Source organism: Dermacentor variabilis, chromosome 1 (genome assembly GCF_050947875.1).
Source record: "Dermacentor variabilis isolate Ectoservices chromosome 1, ASM5094787v1, whole genome shotgun sequence".
Lineage (NCBI taxonomy): Eukaryota > Metazoa > Arthropoda > Arachnida > Ixodida > Ixodidae > Dermacentor > Dermacentor variabilis.
Genome location: NC_134568.1, coordinates 56,345,714 through 56,357,771, shown reverse-complemented (window position 1 = coordinate 56,357,771; position 12,058 = coordinate 56,345,714). Strand labels below are relative to the sequence as shown.

General features: G+C 44.7%; 1 protein-coding gene across 1 annotated transcript; it reads left to right on the top strand.

Moving 5' to 3' along the window:
• The first annotated feature begins 382 nt into the window (after window positions 1-382).
• On the top strand, window positions 383-853 carry LOC142574588 (uncharacterized). The gene has a single exon (XM_075683665.1). It carries the CDS (start codon window positions 383-385, stop codon window positions 851-853), a length of 471 nt encoding a protein of 156 aa, XP_075539780.1.
• The last annotated feature ends 11,205 nt before the right edge of the window (window positions 854-12,058 follow it).

The window sequence follows — 12,058 nt, the reverse complement described above, 5'->3', positions numbered from 1 at the left end:
AGGAGCACTTTAACGAGATCAGGGAGGCAGAAGTAAGCGCAACCGATGAGGCCACCGTACATGCTGTGAAATCAAAAGCAAGCCTCGGAATTTGCTCAAACTGCTCTTACACACACGGAAAAGCAAAGTGCCCTGCGCAAGGCAAGTGCTGTAACAAGTGTGGCGGCCGAAACCACTTCGCGCGGGCGTGTCGCCAACCAGAAGCGAGACCGAGGGACCAAGCATGTAAGAAACAACAGGTCGAAATGGCAGAGGACGAGGGCTGTTTTCTGCAAACCCTCGAAGTCAATGCAATTGATGGCCACGACCGCTGGTCCGCGACTGTCGACATCGCAGGTTCCGCCACACGCTGCAAAATTGATACCGGAGCCAACTGTGGGTCATGCCCGAAGTGACACTCAGAAACTTAACTACGAAGCCAGCGCAAGACTGCTGCTCTACGCTGCGGTCGTTTTTCGGGCACATAGAAAAGGCGACGAAGATCGAGCTTCAGGTCACCAGTACAACGCAGTCTACCACGGCGCTATTCTTTATCGTGAAACAAGCGGTTCCTGTTACATTGAGTGGCAAGGTGGCTGAACGCTTAGGGCTGATTGGCCGCATAAACACCCTAGACGCCTTGGAAACTAACAGAATAGTGGAAAGATTTCGAGATGTTTTCCAGGGGCTGGGAGAAATCAAAGACGTAGCCTACCACATGGAGCTGAAACCTGAAGCTCGAGGCGTCATCAAGCCAGCGCGACGAATCGCCATCGCCCTTCAGGAGCGCGTCCGAGCTGAGCTGGACCGGATGGAGCGCGACGGCGTCGTTGTTAAGGTTACCGAACCTGGTCTGGTCACATGGTTGTGGTAGTAAAGAAAGAAAAAGTACGCATATGCTTGGACCCATCCGACTTGAATAAGGCGCTTCTAAGAGAGCACTACCACATGCCGACGTTAGAAGATATCCTACCGCGGCTGCATGGAGCGAAATTCTTTTCTACTCTGGATGCATCGTCAGGATTCTGGCAGATCAAGTTGGACGAGCCGAGCTCCTGCTTATGCACTATGAGCACGCCCTACGGGCGATACAGATTCCTGCGCATGCCGTTCGGCAATGCTTCCGCGCCGGAAATTTTTCAGCGGGTGATGCACCAGGTACTAGAGGGCTTGAGGGGCGTTGACGTCGCTGTGGACGACATATTGGTTTGGGGACAGTCACCAGAGCAACACGACAGAAATTTAGTAGCTTTGCTGTCCCGGTGTAGACAACACAACCTGAAGCTCAATAAGAACAAGTGCAATTTCCTCCAGCCCAGAGTCCGCTACATGGGCCATATTCTGATTCCAGAGGGGCTGTGCCTGGATCCGAGCAGAGTGGAAGAGATCGTGCAAGTCCCGCCACCACAAAACCGTAAGCAACTGCAAGTTTTCCTCGGCATGATCAACTACGTGGCTCGGTTTGTCCCTAACATATCCACGTTGTCAGCGCCGCTTCGCGAGTTGTTAAAAAAGGACGTCGCGTGGGTCTGGACAGACCAGCAAGAAAACAGCTTTCGTCAACTTCGAGCGACCCTCACGAAAACGCCAGTCCTTGCCTATTTTAACCAAGAAAAACCATTGACCTTGTCAGTAGACGCCAGTCAGCATGGCGTAGGAGCCGTTCTTCTACAGGATGGGCAGCCAGTTGCCTACTCATCCCGTTCGCTAACGGAAGCACAGCAGCGCTACGCGCAGATCGAAAAGGAAACACTAGCAATTGTTCATGGTTGCACAAAATTTCAAGATTGTATCTTCGGGCAGTCAGAGGTTACCGTCGAGTCGGATCACAGACCTCTGGAATCTATATTCAAAAAGCCACTTTGTGAATGCCCGCTACGATTGCAGCGCATGAGGCTTTTCTTTCTCGACCTAGTCGCGGTGATATAAGCAGAAGTCGGCAGAACAGACATGACTGGTCTATCTAGGGATGTACGTGCAAGTGTCATGGTCATTTCATTAAAAAAATACGTAGCATACCAGTCATAAGGCAGAACGAATTAATGTTTCTAGTAAATTCAAAACTGTACTGTCTCAGGATCAGGTGAGAGCTGTGCACACTGACAATGAACCGGCCACTACTACAGCTGTCGAAGAACTTACAGAAGTTTGCGAAGAGCTAAAGTAATTGTTAATAATTATGCCTAAAATATATGGGTGTAAAATCAGGAAGTCGCAACGAATAACACCAGAATAGCGCCTCAGAAAAAAATGCCTGCACCCACGTCACAGAATGATAAATGTTGTGGTCGCGCAACATTCTTCTTCCTAGATTTATGCGACAATCTAGCAGCCCAGCAAACGACCGGCGCGGGTTGCGCCTGCTGCCACGCCGTGTACCAACGCACCGGCTGCGCGTTCGCGCTCAGCCACTGGGAGCCAGGGGACGGCGAGCCCGTGCACAAAGCATGCGAGACCCTAGTTTCCGGGTCTCCCGCGTTCATCGAGGTTTGAACACAGCACAATCGTTACAATCAAACTAAGCATGATTAGAAAAAAAGGCTAAACTGTCGTCAGTCACTCAACCCAAAGTAGCAGAAATAGATGCAGAAACAGGAGGAAGGCAAAGCCAATAAAGGGGGGAAGGGGCATGATCGCAAGGTGCTGCCTCAGGACATCGAGACAACAAAAGGGCGCGGGTGCCCTTTGAGGCCGGAAAACCATGACGAGCCGAAGTAAACGCAAAGGACCACCACCCGTCAAAGAGGGCAACGAGCGCACTCCCTCCGAATTCACGATGCCCTGTCAGAACAGGGCCAATAAATAGGGCAGCCCGCTAACACAGTCCGTAGGTCCGTAGGTCGAGCCAGTGAACAGCACTCACTTTCGCCTTTAAGCTGCGCCAAAATGCTGAATTACTTACCGCTTGGCGAGTCACAGGATGATTTGACGTCGTCCATTGCTCGAGATGCGATTTTACCAAATATAGAAGTCCATCTACGAGCGATTTGAACCAGCCTTCGGGATAGTGCTGCAAATTTCAGACAGAAAAAGACATGCAAGAGAGCTGGATTCACTGCACTCAAGTTCATCTCAGAGAAGACTGTCTGTTGTGACAATTCATCTATTTTATATTGACCAGTTGCCTTCACCCAAAAAAGATCACGTTCTCGTGACGCCTGCGGCAAAAAAGACGTTCCACGTCCGCCGCCAAGGTCTGTGAGTTGTGGCGCTGGCTAACACTCCCAGGGTTCTACTAGGACACATAAATACCCAAAAAAGTGGATGGGGAAACAGCGCCGCGGTAGCTCAATTGGTAGAGCATCGCACGCGAAATGCGAAGGTTGTGGGTTCGGTTCCCACCTGCGGTAAGTTGTTCTTTCATCCACTTTAATTTCCATTACATTATAGTTTCTTTATTTCATTTATTAAGCGCAAGTAATTTCCCCTCTGTTGTCCTTGGTGTCAATGTTTGTTGGCTTCTTATGATAAAGCCAGATAGAATCACACATACCGCATGCGAAAAGGAGATAAAAAAAATTCATTGATTGCATCGCGGGTGTGGTATACCGCATTCCCCTCGGTTGTGGACGGTCCTACATTGGTCAAACAAGTAGATGCATAAGTGACCGGCTATGAGAACACAATAAAAAAGTAAACAACGTGACCGCTGATGGCTTTCTTGCCATCCATTGCCAGAGATTCAAATGCAAACCCAGATTTCAAGAGGCAAACATCATGAATAGAAGCAGGTGTGAGATAACACGCTTGATAATAGAAGCTAGACACATATCAACATTCGGTGACGCATGCGTCAGTAAACCTTCCATTTCATTATCGTCAAAAGAGCTCGATTATCTGTGTTCGCTTTGAACGTGTACATGCCTGTGAACATGTGAGACTAAAAAGTGCTTGCATGTAGTTCCCTGTTTGTTTTTTGGTCGTGTGTCCATTTTTACCGAAAATTTTACACGTGTTGTATGACATTTCGAGGGTGTATATATAGTGTATATATACCGACAATAACTGGAACTAAATCTATCATTCAAAGTGAGCGCTGTGTGCGTCAGTTGTGCCGTTTTGTTGTCCTTGTTTAGCTTGTGCTACAACAAAATGTGATATCTTGATAATGTCATTCTCGAGCCAGGCTCTGCCCCACTATTGATGCGCCATGGTGCCGCCGTGACTTAGGTTTCGTGCTACTTAGCCTGAGGGTACGGGATCAAATGTAGGCCGCGATGGCTGCATTTAGATGGGGGCAAAATGCACGAAGTCCCGAAGGCTGTGCAACGGGCGCACATTAAGGAAACCCATTAGGCAACATTCACCTGGAGTTTCTCATTACGCCATGCCTCATATTTCTATCGTATATATATATATATATATATATATATATATATATATATATATATATATATATATATATATATATATATATATATATATATATATATATATATTCACACGTGGACTTGTTTATCTTGTACGGGTGAGCGCTTTTCCCTTACAAAAATTTTATAGAAAGTCCATAGACAGTCTATCGACATTTGTCTATTAAGTCTATAGACAGTCTACAGACATTTCTTTAGACTAGTCTGTAGTCTGTCTATAGATCAATGAAAATTAACGTTTGTATAGACAAATGCTCGCAAAATGTTTATAGACAAAAGTGTATAGGTTTATACAGTTCTATTTTTGTAGACTGAAGTCTATAGAATGTCTATAAACAAATGTCTATAGATAGTATATAGACATTCTATAGACTTCAGTCTACAAAAACATAACTTTATGATCCTATACACTTTTTCTATGATATTCTGCAGACATTTGTCAACAAACATGAATTTTCATTAATATATAGGCAGTTTATCGACACATACATTTTATAGACAAGTCTACAAAGAGTGCATTAGGCCATAAGTCCATAGCTATCTGCTATCTACAAGTTAGCTTACATTTTTGTTTACATGTGGTAGCAAAACTTTTTTTAATGTATTTATGTATGTGCACCTGTTGCTTTTCATCTGCACTTATGCATTAACGTTAGTAGATTAATAATGCTCCTGAACCAGCTGTACTTTCATATATGTTGCTTAAACAGAAAGAATTGAGTGCTGAATCATGCAGTGCAAAAGAGAAAACAAATGCACCGGCAATGAATTAAATGTTTTCATTGGACGATATAATAGATGAATTTCTTAAAATACATGTCTTGTGCTTTTATTGAAAGACACTAAATATTTACACTACTTTCCCTTGGAAAGCATGGTCGCCAGGCTGGCCTTGAACTTTGTGTCATTAGACCCAAAGGTGATGCAGGTGTATGCTGCAAATAAGTAGGCGCAGCAATATGAGAGAAAAATAACAAGTGTGTATTCTTTGTATGTTCTTTAAGCAGCTTAATATATTTGCTCAAACCATATAAGTCAATACTTCATGCAGTTTAACTATGACTAATGGCTACTTGTCAATTCAAATCAGTACCATTATACAATGTTTTATTTTATGGTATGGTGAACTATTAAACAGTCACAACTGCTGCTCATGCCAGCAACAGATGAATACAGCATGTTCCCTTTTATGACAAGTTCATATATGATGCAATAATGTACGTATCCCAAATGATCTCTATATTTATTGATGAAACTTTACCCAGTTGGACTGTCTGTACATTTTTTTGGCTGGTAGTTAAGTATGCCCGTGCAGAGGGATATGCTCAGAAGACGTGACTGGAGTATTCACAGTATCATGCCAAAGATTGTAATTTATTTTGCTTAATTTACATTTAAATGTCTTTCTCCTACTCTTAAATGAATGGTTCATTGGCTATAACTTCAACAGAAGGCAGATGGATTGATTGTATCGATATGGTCACTCAGTTACTTACAGGTAAAGAGGCCTCTTGGACATGCTAACAGGTTTCCAAGTTAGGTATACCACATGAACACCCGAAATACCACGCGAGCACTTTGTGTCATGGCACGACAGACATGCACCTCCTAGGAAACAGAACTGATACTATAGTTAGAATGAATTCTATTACAGTAAATTATTTAAGGTGCTTCTAAAGAGGAAAATGTCTTCTAGGCTTTCGAGGTTCAGGACTTTTAGTTAAAGCAAAAGAAAGATAAATTCAGTAAGAAATGCCATGTCAGTATGGTTGACTCATTTTTTTTTTCAATAGATGGGCAAATTTCTCCGAACTTTTTATGAAGTGAGACGTTCTAAAAATATATTTACCAGAGAGATTCTCTAGAAAATTTGTATGACACAAAACAGGCAGCATACCTATGTGGTCATTTTAAAATTTCGCGATCTTCTTGCAAGCCTTCCCTGGTTGTTTCCATGAAAATTTTCTGGCAATCTATGACGTCCGCAGCTTAAGTGCAATAAAAAAATATTGTGGTTTAATGCTTGCCAAGTAATGCTAGTCCATAATATTTAGATAAAACGAATAACACATCAGTCACTTGACATACCGTATTATATCCAACTGACTTGAATCCCTTGTTTAATAAAACCTTCATCAGTGGTGTGAAAATAAGCAGCGGCAGCGCATAAAACTGGCGTAGGTGGATACCAGATGGCGCTGCTCCATCAGGAAGCGGAAGTGCGTTTTCTTTAGAGCCAAATCCAATAAGGCCGCTTGCCACCGGTAGCGTACGCTGATACGCGCCGTACTCGCCCTGCCGGCTATGTGGCATACCAGCGTAGCTGGTATGCCACATAGAACTCACCAGCTACGCTGGTGCGTTCTAACTGCTAGGAGACCAAAGAGCCTGTACTGACGCCCATACGAACAAGTCGCAAGCGAGTGAAGAGAACTTGCGGCTTTACTGGCAGAAAGGAAGCAGTGTACATTTTCGTGCAAGAGCAGAAATAAAAGTTCCATGTCGAGGTACGCTGGAATCATTGACGCGAGCTCGTAAAGGGCTCACTTTCGTCGTCGCACATGGCGACATGGAAAATGGTAACCTGGTAACGAGCGAAAATGGCCTCTTACTTATGTCGTTATGAGGGAATTGTCTTAGGTGAGTATTGACTAGTACGTTCCATAATGAGATCACTTCGCTTTCTTTGCGTTCGCTGTTCTCGAGTTCGATGGTATCAACTAATGTTTTGGCAAGTGTCACTGAAATAGAACGAATTGTTTACTTTTGAAACAAGGATTTGCTAAAACAGATCACAGGCTTTCATGGATACTCCATTCATGTGTTATATGTAGTGTGGATAAGCCATTTTTTTTTTGCTGGGTTTGGTCGTCCTAGGCGGCACTTCTGCCCTTTTTGCTGCTGCAATCTGTCCTTTAATGCTGCTGCAAAATTTTTCAAACTTGGAAAAAAATTTTTTTGAATGCGTTTACTATCAAAAATGATGAAACGAAAGCTTCCGTATGATTCACAAAAATTCCTGTAATAAAAAACTAATCGGGGTAAGATTGCAAAACATCAAGTTCAACTTTGCCACTTTCACTGGCATGCAATGTGGAGGAGGAGCTTACATGAGGAGCTTCCTTGACGAGCTTACACCGGTATGTGTTCCTCGATCTTCAGTGGAGTAATTGTAACAGCTTCTCCAAATTTAAGAGGAAGCTTTAGCTCGGTTCCAACTCCGACGCGGCCTATTCAAATACATGCAAAACGCAAAAACGTTTTCCTGAGATAACCCCTGGGCAGATTTTAATGAAGTTTGTTGCATTTGAGAGAGAAAGTTAAATTCTAGTGACTGTTGCAAGCGCAATTCCGATTTAGGGATTGAATTTTAATAAAACGATTTTTAAATATTCGGCTGTTTGCAAAAAATAGAAGCACGAAGTTTACAAATTCATAGCTCTGCATGAAGAACAGATATCGCAGTTCTGTAAACCGCATCCATTAGTTCATTCAAAGAGGACAAATTCTAAACGTCATTTTATATCTCATATTAATTTGTTACGTTGTTTACAAGGGTTCTGCAAAAGCTGTATTTCCATGTTACCAAATTTTTTTTATACTCATGTGTAACATATCAATGTTGTCCGCTTTAGATGTAGTATTAGATGCAATTGACAGAATTGTATTATCCTTTTTTGTTGTTGGGTTACGGAGTTATAAAGGAAGCTTTAGTTAAGAGGCAGCTTTAGCTCGGGTGCTCCTATGTAAATACATGTAAAAGGAGAATTCGTTTTTCTCGACAACCACTGCACCAAATTTAACGAAATTTGTTGCATTTAAAAGGCAAACTTAAAGTGTAGTGACTGTTTGTCTCGAATTTATGAGTTAGGTCGTAAATATTTATTAAAAATTAGCGAAAATTAGAAATTTTCGAGAAACGATACTATCATGTTCACAATTAACTCCGAAACTGTTCTGTGAATTTTTACGTAACTGTTCTGTGAATTGTAAGATACAATTCTGTGAATTGCATCTGATAGTACATCTAAAGCGGACAAAATTTATGTTACACATGAATATGGAAGAATTTAGTATTATGGAAATACAGCTTTTGCAGAACCCTTCTAAACAACGTAACAAATTCACATAACATGTAAAATGACATATCGAATTTCTCCGCTTTTAATGATGTAATGGATGCCGTTGACACAACCGCGATATCTGTTCTTAATGCAGAGCTATGAATTTGTAAACTTCGTGCTTTTTTTTCAAACTGTCAAATATTTGAAAATCATTTTAAGAAAATTCAAGCCCTAAATCGAAATTCAACTTCCAACAGTCACTAGAACATCACTTTCTCTCTCAAATGCAATACATTTCATCAAAATCGGTCCAAGCGTTATCTCAGAAAAGCTTTTTTTTGCGTTTTATATGTATTTGAATAGGCTGTGTCGGAGTTGGGCCCGAGCTAATGCTTCCTCTTAAAGGGACCCTGAAACGATTTTGACGATTTTCTACAAACGTACTGAGTCGTTAGAGTAGGTGCTTCTGATAATTAATTGACACATCTAGGTGCTCCGCGTAAAGCGTGTAATTTATTATAAAATTCTTAAATTGCACTTCGCTGCCGATCGCCGCACACTGCTCGGCGGAATTTTAAGCCGCCCCTACGCATATGACAAAATCACCCATATGACGTCAGTGGGGCGAGCTATCCGATTGGCTGACCAGGGCGCGTGATCGATAATCTTCGTAATAGTTGGAATGTTAGTTCATTTGTTTCTGTATAAAGAAAGCAACATAAAGAAAATGCACAAGAACAACTTTTCAGTACACTTAAGCACTTCCGGCACACAGCAAGTGTCGTCTGCTTGTGTTACAACGTACTCCATTTTGACGAGAGCTCCGCGGTCAGAGTCGGTCTCAGTCTTTTCGCGAGCACTATGATTCGACTTTGTTGCCTTGCAGACTGCAAACGTAGCGACAGGCAATATGTCAAGCTGCGACATCGTGTGCCTCTGCAAGGCAACATACGAGCGAACTGGCTGCTGCGCATCGGACTGACGCTATCCGATCGGCGCCAGGATTTGCGCGTTTGTAGTGGTCCCTTTACACTGGAAGATTACTAACGCAGTAGTGTTTCGCGAGTCCGGTATTAGGGAAACGCAAGAGCAAGGGGATAGGGTCTGGCCGCTTGACGGTACCGTAACGGGATGAGCCATGAGATGAGCAGAGGCGCAAATCTAAATGGTCTGCACGGTGCAGCCACCTGGTGGCACAGAGCTGAACCATACACAGTAGCTGTAACGAAGTGTATTCTTCTTTGCTGCTGGTGTGTATTTTTCGCAGGAGTGTAATTATAAACACGTTGTTCTTATAATTGTTTAAAATGTTTCACTCTTGGTTAGAGTAATATTAGCGCTTTGTTTGGCTTGTTAAGCGCTGCGCCAACAAGTGGCTGGAGCGTGCAGACCGATCCGGTCGCTCACGTACGTCCACGCTAAAGTTCCTTCATCAGCTTGAGTTTATGCCTCCAGTCATTTGCCGAAATGACCAGCTTGCCTGTGGTTACCGGAATACCAGACACGTTCGGCGCTAGGACAGAATGCTCGCAACGCACGCTGCTTCGATAGCTCTCGCTTGGGGTCGACGGCCAAGCGGCTAGAGGAGAGGTTTCGCGCGGGCGGGGGCGGGCTCCAAAACAAGCGGAAGTGGACGATGTGACGTCGCATCGTGACGCACAACCAGTGAAGGCGGAGCTTAGCCCCGATCGCTCGGCGAACGAGTTGAGGAGGAAAAGCATGGCTAGGGAGGAGGGTAACTGCTAATCGCTTGTAGCTCCATTAATACGTAACGCTTCACTTAAGTTGTGGTGCGAATATTCTAGTTAAGTTGTACCCTACGCGTCTACAAAATTTGTCCGAACCGTTTCAGGGGCCCTTTAAAGGGAGTGACAACGAGCCAGAACGTGTTGTAAGGCGTTGATGGAAATGAAATGACCATGGTTTATAGTGATAGAATCGAGCACGCTGTTCACGGTTCCCTCCAAAGGAGCAAGCGAAGGAGCACTTTAACGAGATCAGGGAGGCAGAATTAAGCGCAACCGATGAGGCCACCGTACATGCTGTGAAATCAAAAGCAAGCCTCGGAATTTGCTCAAACTGCTCTTACACACACGGAAAAGCAAAGTGCCCTGCGCAAGGCAAGTGCTGTAACAAGTGTGGCGGCCGAAACCACTTCGCGCGGGCGTGTCGCCAACCAGAAGCGAGACCGAGGGGCCAAGCATGTAAGAAACAACAGGTCGAAATGGCAGAGGACGAGGGCTGTTTTCTGCAAACCCTCGAAGTCAATGCAATTGATGGCCACGACCGCTGGTCCGCGACTGTCGACATCGCAGGTTCCGCCACACGCTGCAAAATTGATACCGGAGCCAACTGTTACGTCATGCCCGAAGTGACACTCAGAAACTTAACTACGAAGCCAGCGCAAGACTGCTGCTCTACGCTGCGGTCGTTTTTCGGGCACCTAGAAAAGGCGACGAAGATCGAGCTTCAGGTCGCCAGTACAACGCAGTCTACCACGGCGCTATTCTTTATCGTGAAACAAGCGGTTCCTGTTACATTGAGTGGCAAGGTGGCTGAACGCTTAGGGCTGATTGGCCGCATAAACACCCTAGACGCCTTGGAAACTAACAGAATAGTGGAAAGATTTCGAGATGTTTTCCCGGAGCTGGGAGAAATCAAAGACGTAGCCTACCACATGGAGCTGAAACCTGAAGCTCGAGGCGTCATCAAGCCAGCGCGACGAATCGCCATCGCCCTTCAGGAGCGCGTCCGAGCTGAGCTGCACCGGATGGAGCGCGACGGCGTCGTTGCTAAGGTAACCGAACCGACTTCCTGGTCTGGTCACATGGTTGTGGTAGTAAAGAAAGAAAAAGTACACATATGCTTGGACCCATCCGACTTGAATAAGGCACTTTTAAGAGAGCACTACCACATGCCGACGTTAGAAGATATCCTACCGCGGCTGCATGGAGCGAAATTCTTTTCTACTCTGGAGGCATCGTCAGGATTCTGGTAGATCAAGTTGGACGAGCCGAGCTCCCGCTTATGCACTATGAGCATGCGCTGCGGGCGATACAGATTCCTGCGCATGCCGTTCGGCATCGCTTCCGCGCCGGAAATTTTTCAGCGGGTGATGCACCAGGTACTAGAGGGCTTCAGGGGCGTTGACGTCGCTGTGGACGACATATTGGTTTGGGGGCAGTCACCAGAGCAACATGACAGAAATTTAGTAGCTTTGCTGTCCCGGTGTAGATAACACAACCTGAAGCTCAATAAGAACAAGTGCAATTTCCTCCAGCCCAGAGTCCGCTACATGGGCCATATTCTGATTCCAGAGGGGCTGTGCCTGGATCCGAGCAGAGTGGAAGAGATCGTGCATGTCCCGCCACCACAAAACCGTAAGCAACTGCAAGTTTTCCTCGGCATGATCAACTACGTGGCTCGGTTTGTCCCTAACATATCCACGTTGTCAGCGCCGCTTCGCGAGTTGTTAAAAAAGGGCGTCCGTGGGTCTGGACAGACCAGCAAGAAAACAGCTTTCGTCAACTTCGAGCGACCTTCACAAAAACGCCAGTCCTTGCCTATTTTAACCAAGAAAAACCATTGACCTTGTCAGTAGACGCCAGTCAGCATGGCGTAGGAGCCGTTCTTCTACAGGATGGG

Bases quoted from the DNA above. Each gene is read 5' to 3' on its own strand.
- LOC142574588 (XM_075683665.1), top strand. From the start codon at position 383: ATGCCCGAAGTGACACTCAGAAACTTAACTACGAAGCCAGCGCAAGAC.